The following is a 20,145-nucleotide window of genomic DNA, read 5'->3' as shown; positions in this document are numbered from 1 at the left end:
TCATTCATAGAGCGATTCACAAAGTATACACAATTTTAGGGCTGACACCCTAATATTCTAATATGTAGAGAAAAATCTTCCGGTGTTTTCGCAACTTTATGCAATGTATTTACAGAAATCCAGTTCTCTTTACCACCTCACTTCATGTTTACTTGTTATTATTAATAATTAACTGATTAGAACAACACCACATATGGTTAGGGATTATAAGTCCAGGAGGGGGGGGGGGGAAGGGGTTCCCAAATCTATTAAGATTTAATCATTCATTTTAATTTACTGAACAGCTTTTATGGCGGGACTAGGTATACTTTTTGTAATAAATTGTTTCTTTAGACAAAGAAAAGCAGCTATTAATTTTCCAGGAGACAAGCGCCAACAAGTTCAGCTTTTTAAATCTGGTCTTTTTTATCTAACAAATACAACTTCTTTTTTGTAGATATTTTTCTTAGAGACATGCTTTACAGAATGTACAAAATTAGAACGGATAATCGACTCGAGGTGTAGGGAAGTGATCTTCCGTATCTTGTTGTTAGTTCAATATTTCTTTAAATATTTTCTTTACTGTAAAAAAAAAAAATACATTATGGAGCTAGTTATTGTTTAATGAACTTCTAAATAAAAAAAAAAAGAAAAAAATCCTACTTCGTTTACAGCCTGATTTACACGTTAAAGGGTCAAAAACGCATTCATAGCCAGGAGGACACTTTGTAAAATGACACCTGTTTACACAACCTAACATTATATAAGTATATTTTTATTACATTTACGGATACTCATATTTTATCAAGTTTATAAGTATTTATATTTACTATATATATATTAATTTTTAATCCAACTCTAAGTATTTTTTCCTTCATTTATAGTTATTTTATATATTAATATTTGTTTCTCATGCTCATATTTAATTTAAAACAAAGTAAACTGTGTTTTACATGTTTGTTTTTCATAAATCTCAAACAATTTGGCAAATAGATAACGAACATTGATTGGTTTAAATATTTATTTTATTACCTATTTATTTAAAGAAACTTTTTTTATATTGAGGTCAATGCATTGAGATCTATGAAACATTAAGGGAAAATGTTTCTTATATCAGCTTAGATAGACCTGTAAATGTAAAAGTTAAACTTACTATGCTACAAAATAATGTAATAATATTCTAGTTATTGTTTAAAGAATTATAAGGAATGACGAAGAAAAATATCTCACTTGGTTTACAGCCTGATGTACACGTTAAAGGGTCGAAAACGCATTCATATCCAGCAGAACACTTTTTAAATAGGCACTCGTCTATACAATCTAAAATCAAATTGGTACATTTTTATTTCGTTTAGGAATAATCAGATATTCATGCATAGTTTATCAAATTTATACTTATGTATTCATATTTACTTAATACATTATCATTTATTTCGTTTACTGATTATTATTCCTTTCGTCATAATTATTTTACATTTGCTTCTTGAATTCGTAATTGCTTCAAAGCAGACTTAACTGTGATTTCACATTTTTGTTTTTCGTAAATTTAAAATCATTTTGTGTGTAAATGAAGAACATTGATTGGTTTTAATATTCATTTCATTACGTATTTATTTAAAGAAACTTTTTAAATTGAGGTCAATGTATTGAGATATGTGAAACACTGAAGGTAAATAATTCTTATGTCAACTTACATTGACCTCCCAGCGTAAAAGTTAAACTTGCTATGAAATAAAATAACGCAGTAGTATTCAAATTAATTTTTCAAGAACTTCTAAAGAAAGAAGAAAATCTTACATGGTTGACAGCTTGATTTACACGTTAAAGGGTTGAAAACGCATTCAAAGCCAGGAGAACACTTTGTAAAAAGACACCTGTTTACACAACCTAAAACCATACATATTCATCAATCATATACAGCCTAAAATCATACATTTTTATTTCATATATGGATATTCAGATATTCAATTTTTTTTTAATCATATTTACATCAATGTATTTATATTTATTTCATATATTAAATATTTATTCCTTTTATTAATGCTTATTCTTTTATTCAGTTACTTTACATTTTCGTATTTGTTTCTTAAGTTCATATTTACTTAAAAATAGAGTGAAATCTGCCTTGACATTTTTGTTTTTCATAAACCTCAAACAATTTGGTGAAAAGTTAAAGAACTTTGATTGGTTAAAATACTTATCTTATTGCCTATTTAAAGAAACTTTTTATTTTTTATTGAGGTCAATACATTAATATGTCTAAAACATTATAAGAAAATATTTCTTATATTAGCTTAAATTGACCTGCAAAAACCTACTCTGCTATAAAATAACGTAATAGTTGGGTAGACCGGGGCTATTTTGCCACTTTTTCTGCTTAAATTTTAATTGTCAGACGTGACCAGTTTTGGTTGAATCTGATGAATCCAACCATGTCATACCATACTCCCCACAATGAGTTACTTTTATGCTGTTGCGGTTACTAACATTCGATGAACTTGGTTCCAAGGATTTAACAAACGATTTTAAACGCAAGCAGGAGAATTTTTTTTTCTTCAAATCAACTGATGGTATTTGATTCGAAAAGGATTTACTCTTCTTCGAGTCACTTGCTGGTATTGGATTGTAAAGCACATCCAGAGATTTCCTAATTTTTAGTTTCTTTTTTTTTTTTCTTTTTCTTTTTCTTTCAGCTTTTTAATGTTTTTTGCGCTTGTTTGCGGAATTTTCGGAATTTGCGGAATAAGGTGTTGTGTGAGTTGGGTTTGAAACCTTTTTTCGGAGATGGAATGATTTTTTCTAAGTAATGGGAAATTTTCATCTCCTTGCTGAAATTCATCATTATTTCGGAATGCTTCCCATTTTTTATAATCGTGTTCTTTAACAGCTTTACAAACAGGGTGCAGCCTACAATAAGCAAATACATCTACATTTAGTCCTTTCTTCATAGCCATCTCTTCCCATACACTGCTAAAAACAAGATAGGATTGATCACGAGGTAGAGAGACTAATAATCCGTCAGAAAGTTGTTTGACAAAGTCTCTGACCATTTTTGTTCTATTACCTTGTTACAATGTGTGTCCCAGCGGTTGTAGACGGTGACTGTTGTGTGATGGTAAACATATATTATATCTTCGTAATATTTCAAATCAGCTTACCATAATACTGTCCCCTGAACATGATGATATCATCAAAAAAAATTGTACATATTTTTTTTTTAGTCTGTTTCGTCATTTTGTGGCAAAATCACTTTGCAATATTGTATTTGGACAAAAACCTATTTAAACTTTTCATCACAAACAAAATCTTCACCACAAACGGCAGTAAGATGATGATAACAGATTTATGGAAACTAACCTTAACAGTTATCGTCAAACTTCGTTTCAATCAATTTCACAAAGAAAAATAAGAAAGCCACAAGGAGAAAAAGTGACAAGTTAATTTCAATTAACAACATTTAACAGCAAATCATATTTGAAAGTAACAACAAACAAAAGAATTTAGCAGCAGCTATGATCAATCAATAGTTAGTAGATGATAATGTAAAAGTAATACATATTACAAGTCAAATTTATTACATAAGTAATAAAAATTACCTCTTTTACTTGCAATATCAAAAATGGCGAAATCGCCGCGGTCTACCCTATTCTAGTTATTGTATATATAACTTCTAAAGAATTATAAAAAAAAATATCTTACTTGGTTGACAGCCTGATTTACATGTTAAAGGGTTAAAAACGCATTCATAGCCAGCGGAGCATTTTATCATAGGACACTCATTTACGCAATCTAAAGTCATATATGCACGGTTTTACTTAATTTACGGATATTCATGTATATTCTATCATATTTATATATTCATATTTATTTCATATGTTATAATTTATTTCGTTTATTAATTATTATTCTTTTCTTCATAATTATTTTATATATTCCTATTTGTTTGTTATGTTCATATTTATTTAAAAACAGAGTGAATTCAATTCAATTCAATATATTTCGTGTTAAGGATGTTACAAAAAACACAGGTCATAGCAAATAGTAATTCACTAATAAAACGCAATGACCTAAAATTGACTTTAATTGTATTTAATTGTTAAAGTAACTATGAAAATAACTGTGAAGCTTACATAGTTTACATAGCCACATAGTTTACTTGAATTGTACTTTAGCACTTTTGTTTTTTAGAAATCTAAAACACTTTGTTACATAAATAAATAGCTCTGGTTTGTTTTAACATTTACCTCATCTATTTATTTAAAGAAACCTTTTTTTTTAAATTGAGGCCAACGCATGGATATATGTGAAAAGCTAGAGGTAAATATTTCTTATATTAGCTTAGATAGACCTCGAAACGTAAAAGTTAAACTTGCTATGCAATAAAATAACGCAATATTAATCTGTTACCTTTTTTAACGCATATTGCATCACACGAACAATTTTTAACAGTACACTCAGAATCGGAGCCACATAGTGTAGTTGAGCATGGATCCAATAGACATTTCGGACAATTATCAACTAACAAAGATCAATTTACAAAATTTCTTTTTAATAAGAATCTTTTGTAATTAACTAGCCGTGCAAAACGCATAATATAGGTTATACTCCCTTTTAATAAAGATATTTGATTTGAAAGTTGTTTATGAAAAAATTGTTGTATTACACCGACCAACTGTATTTCATAAAAACCTTGTATAATTGGTTGTTCAGTATTCTTGTTACTAAATGTGAGCCAAAGGTTTTATGAAATACAATTTGTCGGTGTTTAAAAAAATATCAGGAATGAAAAGTTTAAAAAAACAAGCAGACAGAAAATAAGAGAATATAAAACTTAACAAGAAAAAGTGTAGCTATTTAATATTTATAGTGTTATTAATAATATTTAATCACAAATAATTTTATTAAACACAATAAAAACATGACTATTTATCATTACAATTAAACAAAAGTATTTACCAACGCCTATGGAAAGCTGTGCTGTCCCCAATAAAGTAAAAAGAACGACTAAGGCAGCTTCTTTCTTCATTTTTGTTGTTCGTCGAGTTGTTTCAAAACAGCTCAATGATCATATTCAGCAGAAAACTTGCTTTTTATACTTTTCTGTTCTGCTTATATTGATTTACTCGCAAATAGTGATTTTCCTAATTTGTTTTCATTAACGGCAAATGTTTATTTTTAAACAGGTTAACTTTTTAATTGTATAAAGGAAATGCAAAATAAAGCAACAAATTTTGTTTTAAGTCAAGCTGAAAATGACACGTTTATTTTAGCACTGGTTAATTAGTTACAAAAAAAAGGAAACGCAAAGCAATCCAACAAATTTCGTTTAAACATATATTTTTAAATAATACTATCACTTATCCGTCGGGAATTTTTTGTAGACTTCTCTTTGGTTAAAATATCAATGTGTATAATATTGAAGTCTTTCAGTTATTGAAGGTTTTTCAATAGCGAAATAGTTAACTAACGAAGGAGCAAATTTCGAAATCAGTTTCTTAAAAAAAACTAAGATAAAATCAAAAAAATTTAAGTTTATTTAAAAAATAGTTTATTAGTTTAAAACAGCAAACACATGACAGCAACGATAAATAACACAAACAACATCAAACACGTTTGGTGCACAAATTTCTTTGCGTATTTAAATGGAATTTTGGAAAAATTAAATTTTACGAATTTAATTGAAAACACTATTGCGCAATTATTTCAAAATTATTCAAGGTACTTTAAGTAAGTAATGAATACCTTTTATGGAAATTCATAATTGTTCATGTCAAATTACGTAAATCATTCTAATTTCGGTTTATTTCAAACTAGACATATAGAAGTTCGTACTTCGTTTGTCATTATTTGGCATAAACGGAAAAATCAAAGCCGGATGCTTAGCCTATATATGTGCGCAGTGTAACCGTTTGTATAAACATGTATATCTATTCCCAGCAACATATTCAATATATCTATTATTATATCTATTTTTATTCATTGATTTCTTAAAATAGTTTACTTAAATAATTTTAAAAAAGTGTTAAATTCATGAGTAACTGCTTTGAATAACTATTGCTCGTTTATATGCGAACAGAATTCGTTAAGAAAATATTTTAAGCTCTTTTCGTTACCTCCAGCAAACAAACCGTGTTAGCTAACAAACTGTAAAATTTGGTTTTGCGCGTAACTCTCTAAAAAGCAGTGAGCTTTATCATTGGTAAATATATTGTTTACAAAATTCTTGTGATATTTTTTTTAGATGGTATAAATCATTCGACGAGTTAAAAATTATTGGACGAAAAATTAACAGAACCATGGAATGAAAATGTAATTATTCTGTATTGAACTATTCTTTTTAATCAGCAATCCGGTCTTCACCACTGTAATTACCAAATGTAATCACATTCGATAATTTTCTTGTTATAAAAATAAGACTTTTTAGAAAAATCGTACACGTCATGGGTACCTTTAAGCAGCTTTAACAAGAAGAATTCATTTCCTTTATTTAGAGCCATATTGGCCTGAACTTTTTAAAATCAGGTTAATGACTTTCTTTCTGTCTAATCTATATTATTATTTTAGGTGTTTTCACCGCTAATTTAATGGGACTTTATTTTTTGAACTTTAGGCAATTCAAAGATTTTATTCCTTACCGCTCGTAAATAGAAATGCAACAAAGTGTAAAGCGTTTTAGATAATAAACAGAAGGTTAAACAGACTTTAAGCAGCAACATTCACTAGCATTTATTTATGTCTAAACACCTTACTTGCTGTCGGTCATTTATACCCGTTAAAATTAATGCACTAAATAAACTCATGCATTATTTAAACTGAAGGAATAAGAAAACTCATCATATACAGAAAACTAGTCGAACTTAGTTCATCACACCGCCGACAAAACATCAAGACGTCATGACATCTTGGTATGCTATCAAGACGTAGGGTGTTTAAAACGAAATCAATGATTGCTCATCATCCGTCAATCAAGGTGACAGGCGAATGCCGGTCCAGTAAAGGGCCACGGCTAAGTACCTTGTTTGGACATACAGCGGTTCAGCAATTCTAACAAAATAATAGCTTAAAATGATAAAATATTTGAAGGTTATTTAAATAAGCTAGTTCTGCTTCAGAAAATTAGCAATTATGCCTACGGCATGCCCCTTTGAAAAATGTAGCACATTTCCGCCGGCAATATCAAGATATTGTTATATATATATTTTTTTAAGAACTTTTTTGACAAAAAGCATTTTGCGAAGTTTTAAATATTTTGTTCTAACTCCGTGTTTTTCTGAACTGAGAAAAATCAAGTTCAAAAGTTTGAAAATGAGCTGAAGATTACTTAACAGAAACAATATAAATATAGATTTATATCAGTTTCACTTACTTTCTACAACAGCTTAATAGAAATAATTAGAGAACACTTAAAATACAATTGAGGTGGTGAGAGTCAAAGTGGTATAACTCACTTTACTACAACTTTTCAGGGTAGAGCGATTTCATCCCACTAGGTGCAAAAAAATCAGGTTTAATGTTAGAGATTTTGAAAATGTTGGATGATGTTAACAAAATGCTGTTTTATTTATTGGAACTGTTTGAACTGTTAATGCTTTTACTGGTAATAATAAAATTAAGGTTTAAATGAAGTTATGCCACATTGACTCTCACCACCTCAATTGTCAAAAATACAATGCTGATTTGATGATTAAAAAAACAGTAAACCCTCATTTTATAAAACGCAATGTTATTTGTGTAGTTAAAAAGCATAACGTAGGTCACTCAGTAGCTTGATTGTAGCAATGTCTCTTTTTACCAGTTGTCAATTGACCAAATACATTTACGAGAAGTAAAGGAAACTTTTTTTGCGGTTACAGACTTAAATGGAATATTTTTTCTTTATGTACTTTTATATGATTAACCTTATTGTCGAAACCTTTTTCATACATTCTGTTGTCCGAGCTTTAGGCTATGACTTACGTTTCTTAGTTTGGCCACCATGTGGCAGCAGACAACGAGCTGTTTGTAATTGCATGTATATCCTCAGTATTACCGAGAACAAGAATGTGTTCAATGAGAGCCATATTTGTATCTAAAAGAGAAAATTATGTATCAGACGCATGAACATAAAATACCAGAATTCTTAAAAGCAATGCTGATGGCTTCTGAGAAAAGTAGAGACGTTTTTTGAGTGGCATTAGCTAGCAGTATTAGATGTATATTACTTAAAGAAAGCGGTTCTAGAAATCTTTGATAAACAACCTATATCCTAAAAATGGGTACTTTCTATATTTCTATACAAAAACATATTTTATCTTCAATGTTGTGTTGAGGTGTTTCCGCTTCAACTTTTTCCGCAGCTGCTATTTTTATTTTTATTAAGTTTTAAATGGATAAAACGGAGATAGCACATTATATAGCTTATCTATAAGTAACATTAAGGAGATAGACTAAGATACAAGGTCTAGTATCCTTTAATCGATTCCTTTTTTAACTGATTGATCATAGTAAAATGGAACAGAAGTTTTCTGTCGAACTAAAAGAATACTCCTTTTATATCACAACAGGTATAAGGAGCCCTGCTACCAAACTTCATTATAAATTTATCCATATATCAAGTCGAAAGAGTATTATCAATTATCTAACTATATTAGAAAGTCAAATCGAACATCGAAACCGAAATCTCCACAATAATCCAACAGCGTCAGGGATGCTTAGTGAAAAGGTTTTAAGTCAAAAATTATAAATATTTTTCAGAGGTGTTATCTAAATATTCATAACTTTTTATTTTTTTCCATAAATTTATTTGTTTTCATTTTTTTTATGTATGTAAGTTGATTTATTATTAGTCTAATAGAAATGTTATAAATCAATTGTAAAAAATTCAATATTTTAAGTATTGGATTTCTTATAATTAACTCATACTATTTGAATTATAATAAGAAAGCCTTCAATAAAAAAATAATAATAAAAATTGGATTTTTTTTTATAATTGAGTTAAGTATTTTTGACCAAGCATCCGAGAAATCTTTCAATTAACATAATATGGAATGATTAGATTAATATGAAACTAACGTTTACGTCAACACAAAGTTATCGGTTACATGAACATGCACTGCTCTTTTTTTGTATTTGAAATTTAACAATGTGGCGTGATTTATAAAATGCTCCACAAGATTACAGGATTAATCTTGTCCTTGTGCAAATCTAATTTCAAGAAATTTTGCGTAGGAATATTACTTATAGTGAAAATCAAAAAATGGCTTCCGAAAAATAAAAACTTATTAGTTGTAAAACTTTCTTTTGAAAAAAAAAAAACAGAAGGATTGTAATTGCTGATAAAAATGTTCATTTTTTTAAATTTTTTTCAAAAACAATGAGTTTCCAATACTTTCCTAAAAATTCAAACTTCCGTAATGAAAAACGATTTTATTTTGAATTACATTGAATGATTAAATCAAACAAAGTGAAACCAGGGTCATTCCAGTAGAATTCAACAATTTTCCATCTAAGTTGGTGGCACTATGTCTCAGATTTTGCTCTTCTTTTGAAATTATGTTAATAATAATAAAATATGAATAATTTGAAAATTTCAATGCATTTGCATTATCCGTTACTAAATTATCGGCATTAAAAGATTTGCGATGGAAGCCTACTTTTTATTAAACTGTATTTTTGGCATTTTAATACGTTTATAACTTTTTTCTGTAATATAATAAATGCATGTTTTTTTATTTACTAAATAAATGTAACTTAGCCTGGATAAAAAAAAAGGTGCAGCTTATTTATTTGATTTCAGAAAAAAAATATCAGCACACAAAAGTTGAACAATTTTCATTAAATTGAAAAAAGTACTACTTTTATGCCATTATAACTTTTTTCTGATGTATAATAAACTATGTATAATTTTAGAACTATAATCTCTGCCATAAAAGTAAAATTAAATATTAAAAAATCTTCATTTATTGTTTAACAGAAAAAATAAATACATCGTTAAAAATTGCCATTGATGGAAATCGACAAATTTTGGGCTTAATTAAAATAGCCAGTAAAATTTTCTGATACCTTGTACTAAACTGATAATGACAGCAAATAATATTCATATATAGTATATTATTTAGCAAATAAAAGTTTTCATTTATTCAGTAACATGTTAAAATGACACCTATTAAAAGATATGAGCGCTTATATATATATATATATATATATATATATATATATATATATATATATATATATATATATATATATATATATATATATATATATATATATATATATATATACTCAGGAAGCACACAACGTTGAAATAACGTTGATCGACGTTGATCAACGTTATTTCAACGTTGTTTCAACGTTGTGTGCTTGCTGGGTATATATATATATATCTGTGTGTGTGTGTGTGTGTGTGTGTGTGTGTAAATTAAAGTGTAAAATTAAAATGTAGAAAACTTTAAGCCATAATTAAAGAATTTTTTTTAATAAAGTACTTAGGTTTTTGTTTTTCTTTCATAGTATGTGTTAAATTAAAGTAAAACATCTTTAAAAATATATTTAGTTTTAAATAATATAAGCACTTTAAATACATCGTAGTCACTAAAGAAACTAGTTTATAAGCATTTGAAATTTTCACTATTAACTCTTAGTTTATAGTAAAAATTTATTATTATTCAGGCATAATGACTAACAATACGTGTTCATTAGATGATCATTTAAATCAAGAGTGCCACAAATTATCCTATGTCACATAGTCAGATGTTTGTGATATAACACATGAACATAAATATTTGCTTAGCGTGAGAACAGGAATTAGTGTACAAAACTTGAAGACAATTTGCACTCATCATGAAATGGAATATTTTCGATACTATGGCAATAATTTTCGTAGCCGTTGTAATCCTCTGAATCTTCACACAAAGGTAATTAAAAAGAATTTAACCCCTATAACTCTTGTTCATCACAGCATATACAACTCCCTAATTCCTGGCCAAAAGATATGTTGTCCCTGCTTAAGAAAGCTGAAAGCAAAAAATGATGGAATCAGTGTTGAAATAGAAAATGATCCTGATTATATAGATGATGGACATATAAAAAAAAATGTTGAAGATCTCAATATAAGTTTAACATCGTTTGGACATTCCCCTATAATTAGCAAAAAAAGAAGCTATGAACAACTTCAAAGTAGAGTCAAAGTTAAAGTTCGAAGGCTGTATGAATCAGTAAACTCTGTTAATATCATTAAAGCCAGTGATGCAGAAACAACTCTTAAAGCAGAATCATTAGACTACTTTGTTATGAAGTTAAGGGAGAAGTATGACAGAGAAGTTAACATAACTGAAAAAATAAAATTGCTGACACTTGTCCCATTACATTGGACACTTGAATTTACAATGCAAGAGTTTAACACTACACAGTATATGGTAAGAGAGGCAAGAAAACTAAGGGATGAAAAAGGCATACTTGGAGATCGAATATTGGAAAACAACAAACCAAAGAAGTTGACACCTGATGTTACTAAAACAATAAAAGTGTTTTATGAAAATGAAGAAAATTCTCGTTTACTTCCCGGCAAGAAAGACTATATTAGTAATAATACTGATGTAGGAAAATCACATAAACAAAAAATTTTAATTCTATGCAACTTAAAGGAACTTTATGCTGCGTTCAAATTAAAATACCCAGAAACAAAGGTTGGTTTCTCCACATTTGCCAGTTTAAGGCCTAAATGGTGTGTTTTGGCAGGGTCTTCTGGTACACACAGTGTTTGCGTATGTCAGCATCATGAAAACCCAAAACTCAAACTTTGTGCTCTTGATAGTACCTTAGAGCTAAAAACCATGATGGCTATACAAGTATGCAGTATAAATTCAGAAGAATGCATGCTCCACAAGTGTGAAAACTGTGACGGAGTTCACGCTGTAAAGATGGAACTGGAAAGATATGCTACAAATAGTGACACTTACACTTTCAAACAATGGGTAAATGTTGACCGCAGTGAATTAACAACAATCACAGAAGATGCACATATGCTCATTGAAAATTTAAGTCTCGATATTTGGAAACTATCCATTCATGAATTTGTCAAGCATAGACAAGCTGCATACCTTAGAAATCTCAAGGATTCTCTACCGCAAAATGAAATTCTGATAATAGGTGACTTTGCCGAAAATTATACATGCATTGTTCAAAATTCCATACAAGCAGCATACTTCTCAGCCACTCAAGTGACATTACATCCATTTGCTGCCTACTACAACACAACCAATGGCTTAACATCAAAATGTTACTGCATACTGTCAAACTCCATGGATCATAACCATGTTGCTGTTCACTCATTCCTTAAAGAACTTTTACCAAAAGTCAAATCATTGGTTTCAGAATTGAAACACATTCATTATTTCAGTGATGGATCAGCTGCACAATACAAAAATCGGTGAGTACTCTATACCTGTAATAATAGGCTTATTAACAACCTTTGTAAAGCTGTACAGCATACATTTCTACGATTTTAGATACAACTTAGTGAATCTTGCAAACCACAAACACGATTTTGGTGTAGAAGCCTCCTGGAATTTTTTTGCCACAAGCCACGGCAAAAATGTATGTGACGGTATTGGAGGTACTGTGAAACGAGTGTTGTCTAAGTTATCACTCCAGGGACACCTTCTTAACAATGCTGAAAGAATTATGAACTGTTGTATTGACAAGATTAAAGGAATAGAGTAAGTACTTTACACTCACTAACTGTATTTTATTTTGAATCAATAACATTGTTACAATTCAACTTCAAACATATCATGAATATTTGTTCAAATACAAAAATAAAATAATTATAAAATTGAAATAAAAAAATAAATGATAAAAAAAAAATAATTAAAAAATGGTAATGAATGAAAAAGTATGAAAAATAATTAGTAAAAATGATATAGTAATGAATAAATATGATTTTTAATTTTAGATTCATCTATGTTGATAAGTTAGCTGTTTCTCAATGCCAATCATTTCTACAGACTCGATACCAAAAGATGACTGATCCAATAAGAGGAACCCGATCTTTCCATGCCTTTCGAATAACAGATAATGGTCTTGCTGCTTATACTCTCAGTGAGCATATCAATGGAACGCTTGTTATTCCAGTTAAAGAAAGCTTATTTAATAAAAAAAAGTAAATATAATTTTAATTAAAAGAAATAATAGCAATAACAATAAACAGGAAGCATACATTTTTGTAATTTATTCCTTTTTTGAAGTTTCAGAAAAATCAAAGTATGTGAAAATATACAATCCACTTCTGTATCCAACACATTGACTGACATCAGGTGAGGCAATATATATTCCGATAAAATATGAGAAATAAATTATTAGTAAACTATTTATAATTGTCAATAACCATCATAACTATGATTAGTTTAGTTGATGATCAATTTTTTAATAATGATGTGCAATATATTAAATTATGAATTTAATCAGATATTCAGTCATGTACACTTTTATATTCAGTCATGTACACTTAACATGTACAGCCTATTTTTATTTAATAATCTAAGACATTCATAATTTTATGTTGAAGAAGATTAGTTTACTGTCTAATCTTTATTTTTATATATAAATTTACTTTTCAGCATGATTCCTGTTATGGGAACCTGTGACATGAGCTCAAGAAATTCTGGGGAAGCCGAAATTGTACCCTAAAAGCACAAATAAAAGACAATTTTATATTTTTTGATTTGAAATAATGTATGGATGGCATCATTACTTTTGTATTGTTGAATAAAAATGTTTTATTGTAATATCAGTTTATGTAAAAATATTTCTAAAAATTAGTTATGGCGGAGATTAGTGTGCTAAATTATAAGATTATGTCATAATATATAATGGCCTGTCATTTTAACATGTTACTGAATAAATGAAAACTTTTATTTGCTAAATAATATACTATACATGAATATTATTTGCTGTCATTATTAGTTTGGTACAAGGTATCAGAAAATTTTACTGACTATTTTAATTAAGCCCAAAATTTGTCGATTTCCATCAATGGCAATTTTTAACGATGTATATATTTTTTCTGTTAAACAATAAATGAAGATTTTTTAAATTTTAATTCTACTTTTATGGCAAAGATTATAGTTCTAAAATTATACATAGTTTAATATACATCAGAAAAAAGTTATAATGGCATAAAAGTAGTACTTTTTTCAATTTAATGAAAGTTGTTCAACTTTTGTGTGCTGATATTTTTTTTCTGAAATCAAATAAATAAGCTGCACCTTGTTTTTTATCTAGGCTAAGTTACATTTATTTAGTAAATAAAAAAACATGCATTTATTATATTACAGAAAAAAGTTATAAACGTATTAAAATGCCAAAAATACAGTTTATTAAAAAGTAGGCTTCCATCGCAAATCTTTTAATGCCGATAATTTAGTAACGGATAATGCAAATGCATTGAAATTTTCAAATTGTTCATATTTTATTATTATTAACATAATTTCAAAAGAAGAGCAAATTCTGAGACATAGTGCCACCAACTTAGATGGAAAATTGTTGAATTCTACTGGAATGACCCACCTGAAAAAAAATCATCGGAATGATGAGAGTTCCGGTATATACCGAAATTTAAGCTAGCTGCAATACCGGTTAAAACTTTTTATAACGATATTACGTCCTAATCATTCCGCTGACAGTTTTTTTTTTTCCGATATCATATCGGTATGATAACGATATGGAAATGAAACGATACGCAGACCCTTAAATGAATGTCGAAAAAAGATTGATAAAACACTGAAATAAACATTTCTCAGTATGTAAATGTTTTTGTTAACTCGTCAAAAGAAGGAAATCTATGTTCTAGAGAGAAATCTATGTTCTTCACAAGTTTTCGCGCCAGTGAAATTCAAGAAGTAAGCTTCTGTTTGTATTATCGCTGATGAAACCTTGCAATTTCTTGTGTAATCCGTGCAGAGTGTCTGTATATGATTGCGTGTGTTTGTGTGTGCGTTTTTACTGCACTAAACTTATTTATTTATTTTGTTTTCAGAAGATGCTGATTTTTTTTTTAATAAAAAAGTTTTAGATTATGATATTTTATAAATTTCGCACGACCAAAACGTGCGTGAAGTAACAAATTTGAGTAGGTTTTACAGGGAAGGCAGACAATACCCTCTTTCCGCCCCACCATCACCCTCTGAATCCACCACTGATTTAAACTTTTAAATTTCTTTACTGAAACTGCGAATGCGAGTTATATATTTTTTCGTTACATTAGGGAGTTTAGGCAATTTTTATAGCCAACGTAAATCTTTTTTATTTAAACTGCATTGGATTCCTTAATACATTTTATTTTCAAAATTTCAACCACTTCTGTAGCTTATTTAGTTCCAAAGATATTCGTTTTTTAATATTTTCAATTCATATACATTTTATGAAATATTTCCTTAAAGTATCTCGTTAAACTTTTGGCACCGAAAAAAAACTTTCTTATTTTTTTTTTTTTTTCTTGCGTAAAAAGTTGCGTTAAGGGGGAAGTACCCCGTAAATTAAGTAAAAATTGAAAAATTTATTTTTGTTTGTTTCGGAAGCAAAAACTAATGAAGAACACAATGAAATAAAGAGATTTTGTAAACAATGTCAGAAAAGTAGAGTAATTTCAATTTTTTGAACCATACTCGTCAAGTTTAACCATAGCAACGCACATAGCAACGATAAAGCTTCTGCTTATCTGCTTATTTCAGAGGCTCACATAAAGTTATAAATCTGCTTATAAAGAGGTTTTATCTACTTTGTTTTTACTTTAATTATCTACTCTGCTTAAATTAAATTTGACTCGGTTGCCTCTAATTATTTCAGTTTTTAAACATTCCTAAAATGCAAATATTTACTTTGTTTATATGAGTTGTTAAGTGTAAGAAGAACATATTTTATCAAATCTTATTAAAAAATAGTCTTAATTATGGGAAGAAAAGATAGAGCTAAGAAAATAACTAGAGTAACTTGAAAGAAAAGATTGTTTTGTGGTAACCAACACACTTTATCATCACCAACACCAATGACAAACTCAAAAAAAAATTCAGACATTGATACTAGTTCTTCAAGATCAGCCAGCAAGATTGAGTATATTAAAAATGACATTCCGAATAAAAATGATGAAAAAATAAAAGGTTATAGAATAATTGATGTTGAAATTTTAAACACTATATTTGAATCTTTATGTTGCCCACAGTGTATTAACGATTATAGCTTGGTATTGAAAGAAAACTTTGTGAAAAAAAAAGGATATCCTTCAAGTTTAATATGTTGCTGCAGTGTTTGTGGATATAGAAAAAATTTCTATACATCTAAAGTTTGTAACTGCACTCATGATATTAATCTTCGTATTGTATATAGCATAAGATCAATTGGGCAAGGGTATTCAGGACTTGAAAAGTTTTCTGCATTAATGAACCTCCCAAGTCCGATGAGTAAAAAAAATTACAATGGTTCTGTAAAGCTTATTACTGATGCTGTTACTACAGTTGCTAAAGAAACAATGCTTGAGGCTGCAAAAGAAATAAAAGGTAATAGCAACAACATTGTTGATAATGGAGTTTCAACTGATGGAACTTGGCAGCGTAGAGGATACAGTTCACTGAACAGAGTTGTGACAACATTGTCAATCGATAATGGAAAAGTGTTAGATGTTGAACCAGAACAGTTAAACATGACACCTGGGAAATATACATCAAGTTTTTGCAATAATCAAAATCGAAAACATATTTTTTAGCTGGATATAAAAATCTAGAGTCATCCAAGAAGCAGTAAAAGATTCTACGAGGGTTGTCAAAAGCATCAAAGGACAAATATGAAAACTTTGAAGGAAGTCTGTATGCTCCTGGGTCATTCTGAAACTTTATTTTAAACATAATTTAGTTATATTTTATATTGTTTGTGGAATTAAAATTTTTTTTTTCTGTTTTTGCGTTTTTCTCAAAAGAAGGTTTTTAAATGCCCTGGCTGTGATAACTTTGAAACCGCTTGGTGTTTAATGATGAAATTTTCAGTAATTGTCCTATTTTATACCTTCTGTGATTTGAACCTCCACTTTTATGAAATACTTGACAGAACACATTCTACATCAATTTCAGTTGCCTAATTTTGACCAAAATTCATTAAATGACAATGTATTTGCCCCCTTAAAAACTAACTGTCATATCTTTCATAAAATTTTAGGTTCAGATCACAGTTCAAAGTATTAGTTAAAGGGAATTGCAATATGACAGTTTAGTTCTTCGGATAAGTTAGCCGGGGCATTAACTGTTTTTTGGTTATTTTTTCAATATTTTCTAAGTTACCATGGCAACAAAACACAATTTTTAAAAATTTTCATTCTGAAATATAAAATTTGGACATATATTCTTTAAAATCAATTTTACTGTTTGCACATGAGTTTTAACATTTTTGGGGTACTTCCCCCTTAACAATAAAATATCTAAAGACCGGGGAAATTTATAAAATCTCCACTTAGAAAACTAAAAACCCACCCTATTAGACTTCCAAAATCTATTTTTTTGTGGGAACGAAAGAATTAACCTAATTTATTTGTATGTAAACAAAACTGAAACATTTAAAATTAATTAACTTTATCAATTCTAAAGCAAAACGACGTCTCCAAAAAAATTATTGTAGTGCAACCTTTTTAAAAAAAAAGTAACATCTATTTATACGTATATACTATTTATTTTCATAGGTGGGTTTTTATTCTTCGACACCTACATAAAATCATTTGTTGCGTTTTTTGGACAAAGTTTTTCAAAAACGTAGGATTTTTTTTTCCGCGATAAAATGTCACGTGATAAAACTCTATTTAGACGGAGTAAAATTGCCACTTTAGTGTTATGAACGCTTTCTTGTATTTAAATATCATTAACTTAAGCTGCTAAAGAAAAATTCTGCTGATTCACAGAACGAATACTTATTTCTCATAAAAAACTTACACGATAAAATAAGATTGGCCAGACAGCGCAAGTGGACGTTGTGAAGTAATTTTCCAAGTAAATTTTTCGAAGTATCCACTAAGCTACGCCGACCAACTTCTTTTAAAAATTTTTAACTATTCATGTTAAATGTCTATGATGCAATACGCCTGGTTTTTATGCGAATTAAAAATTATTTGTAAGAGTTTTCGTAGAAACAGTGTAAGTTAGACTGGAGCCTAATAAGAATGAAGGAGCATGCGAGAGTACGTTTTATAATTTGGAGTTCTCTTTTTGTGTTAGAGTTCTCGAAGTTTAATAATGGCGTAAAATTCTAATTATTTTTATCATTTGAGAAATATGTTAAGGTTTTCACTTGCTCATTATAGATATCATTATCATTTATTAAAGTCCGTGAGCGTGGATTTTAAATGGTGACCTCGACGTGGTATAAAAATAAATTGATATTGTTTTATTGCTGAATTATCTGTGTATTAAGTATAAAGTTGAAGTCAACTCGCAAAAAGATATATAGTTGATTGAAAATCATTTTAAAATGAGTGTTAATCTAAATGTAAAAAAAAGAATTAGAAGCGGACATTGACAACATGTTGTTTTAATGGGAGAAGAGTTTGAATACATAAAAGATAACGCTGAAGGGTGGAAATCATGTTTGGAAAACTTAAATTTAAAGTTAAACCTTACACAAACGTTGGATAACGATATTTTAACCATGATAGATAATGAAGAAGCCACTGATATTGAAATTAACGAAAGCTCACATTTTCTCGACGAATTTCAGTTAATAATCACTCAAACTCAAAGTTTTTTAATGGCAGTAAGTAAAGGTGAAGTTTCATCCAAGACAATGGTTAGTCTGTGTAACAATAATGTAAATTTACCTAAAATTACATTGGAGAAATTTGATATTAGCATTTTAAATTTGAGAGTATTTTGGGAACAGTTTAAAACAACCTTTGGTGAAATTAACACTTTAAGTGACATAGAGAAGTTTACTTATTTAAAAACATAGCTTAAGGGAAGTGCCCATGATTTAATTTATGGATTAACATTAACATCAAAAGTTATGAAAAAGCCATAACCATGTTGACTCAACGGTATGGGGGAATACTCAAGTATGAATTTCAACTAATATGGACAACTCATTTAAATTACCAAAGTGAAATCAATTGATGAAATGGTTTAACTTTGTATGGTCTATGATAAACTTGAAACTAGTGTTAGAAACTTAAATGACCTTGGAGTGGAAACAGCTACACAAGGATCAATCCTACTAAATATTTTATTTGATCGCATTCCAACAGAATTAAAAATGATTATCTCAAGAAAAATCAAGCAAAAAAAATTGAGACTTAAATGAACTTATTAAAGTTTCTAATGAAGAACTTTGTGCTCGTGAGTGTTGTTCAGCAGTTGGTAGGACATCAGATAGTGATGAAGTTGATTTTCATAATGAGTTCACTGCTCAAACACCTCATTTAGATACAAAAAGATCCCTAGTTTGCTACTTTTGTCATAAGAATCATTGTTCTAATAAATGTTTAAATGTGACCAATAGAGAAAGTAGGAAAAATATGCTAAGAAAACAAGGATGTTGTCTCATTTGCATGGAAAAATGGCATATTTCCAAAAGTTGTAAAGTATGAAATATAATGGAGACCATAATGTAAGCATATGTAATACCTCCAGTTAACAAAAAAGAGGTAGACAATGTCTTAATGATTCCTAGTCAAAGAAAACTATTACAAACCATGTCAATCGTTTACAACAAACAATGTTGCTACAAACGGCAACTGTTTTAACTGAAAATACTAATAATAAAAAAGAGGAAATTTCAAGATTATTGTTTGATTGTTGTATAATTTTAGTCAGTGAACATTTTGTACCCAAACACAAAGAAAGAAACTAAATTTTAAAGTATTACAACAAGAAACAGTTTTAATGAAACGATTTGCTTCAGATGAAGGAATTCTGAGAACATTAGATGTAGAACATTATTTCTTATAACCAAACCATGATACTTAAAACTAAAAAAATCTTTGCTTATTTTCAGTTAGTCCTGTCAACACATTATTTATTACGACTTAAATCAGTTTTTAGTTTTTGAAATTTGATGTCAAACTCATGTTCAAATCTATATGAATCTATACATAGGCTTCTTAACTGGAACAATGATCTTTCCTTCACAATAGATAATCTAAAGCTCATAGATTTTATT

At 28.8% G+C, this 20,145-nt stretch overlaps 4 protein-coding genes across 4 annotated transcripts in view; 3 read left to right on the top strand and 1 right to left on the bottom strand.

Moving 5' to 3' along the window:
- Positions 1–481: 481 nt before the first annotated feature.
- LOC149880288 (uncharacterized) lies at positions 482–5,112 on the bottom strand. Its single transcript, XM_090070770.1, has 7 exons — positions 4,936–5,112; positions 4,387–4,497; positions 3,679–3,768; positions 1,777–1,866; positions 1,210–1,299; positions 643–732; positions 482–561 (listed from the first exon to the last, which is right to left on the bottom strand). Exons 1-7 carry the CDS (start codon positions 5,003–5,005, stop codon positions 530–532), a joined length of 573 nt encoding a protein of 190 aa, XP_089926896.1. The 5' UTR covers positions 5,006–5,112; the 3' UTR covers positions 482–529.
- Positions 5,113–12,080: 6,968 nt separating this feature from the next.
- LOC145189143 (uncharacterized) lies at positions 12,081–14,029 on the top strand. Its single transcript, XM_090070636.1, has 5 exons — positions 12,081–12,388; positions 12,468–12,677; positions 12,914–13,120; positions 13,212–13,274; positions 13,578–14,029. Exons 1-5 carry the CDS (start codon positions 12,261–12,263, stop codon positions 13,645–13,647), a joined length of 678 nt encoding a protein of 225 aa, XP_089926762.1. The 5' UTR covers positions 12,081–12,260; the 3' UTR covers positions 13,648–14,029.
- Positions 14,030–18,399: 4,370 nt separating this feature from the next.
- Positions 18,400–20,145, top strand: part of LOC145194821 (sodium/mannose cotransporter SLC5A10-like) — a 297,350-nt gene continuing 295,604 nt past the window's right edge. The window contains exon 1 of the mRNA XM_090070245.1: positions 18,400–18,405. The gene's annotated coding sequence lies outside the window, so the exon portion shown is untranslated. The remainder of the gene's footprint in view (positions 18,406–20,145) is intronic.
- Positions 18,427–20,072, top strand: LOC149880287 (uncharacterized). Its single transcript, XM_090070248.1, has one exon. The coding sequence runs from the start codon at positions 18,526–18,528 to the stop codon at positions 18,937–18,939; it is 414 nt and encodes a 137-aa protein (XP_089926374.1). The 5' UTR covers positions 18,427–18,525; the 3' UTR covers positions 18,940–20,072.

Source organism: Hydra viridissima, unplaced genomic scaffold (genome assembly GCF_058129835.1).
Source record: "Hydra viridissima isolate aposymbiotic clone 2 unplaced genomic scaffold, HvirCarnegie_v1 scaffold_13, whole genome shotgun sequence".
In the NCBI taxonomy this organism is placed as follows: domain Eukaryota; kingdom Metazoa; phylum Cnidaria; class Hydrozoa; order Anthoathecata; family Hydridae; genus Hydra; species Hydra viridissima.
This window is presented reverse-complemented; position numbering and strand designations above follow the sequence as displayed.

Excerpts from the sequence above, each read along its gene's own strand:
- LOC149880288 (XM_090070770.1), bottom strand. The coding sequence starts at position 5,005 with ATGAAGAAAGAAGCTGCCTTAGTCGTTCTTTTTACTTTATTGGGGACA. Across the intron at positions 3,769-4,386 it reads TGCAATATGCGTTAAAAAAG|ATTGCGTAAATGAGTGTCCT; the intron begins GTAACAGATTAA and ends ATATGACTTTAG. Across the intron at positions 562-642 it reads TAAATCAGGCTGTAAACGAA|TAAAGAAAATATTTAAAGAA; the intron begins GTAGGATTTTTT and ends TTTTTTTTACAG.
- LOC145189143 (XM_090070636.1), top strand. The coding sequence starts at position 12,261 with ATGGATCATAACCATGTTGCTGTTCACTCATTCCTTAAAGAACTTTTA. Across the intron at positions 12,389-12,467 it reads GCTGCACAATACAAAAATCG|ATACAACTTAGTGAATCTTG; the intron begins GTGAGTACTCTA and ends CTACGATTTTAG. Across the intron at positions 12,678-12,913 it reads GACAAGATTAAAGGAATAGA|ATTCATCTATGTTGATAAGT; the intron begins GTAAGTACTTTA and ends TTTTAATTTTAG.
- LOC149880287 (XM_090070248.1), top strand. The coding sequence starts at position 18,526 with ATGGGAGAAGAGTTTGAATACATAAAAGATAACGCTGAAGGGTGGAAA.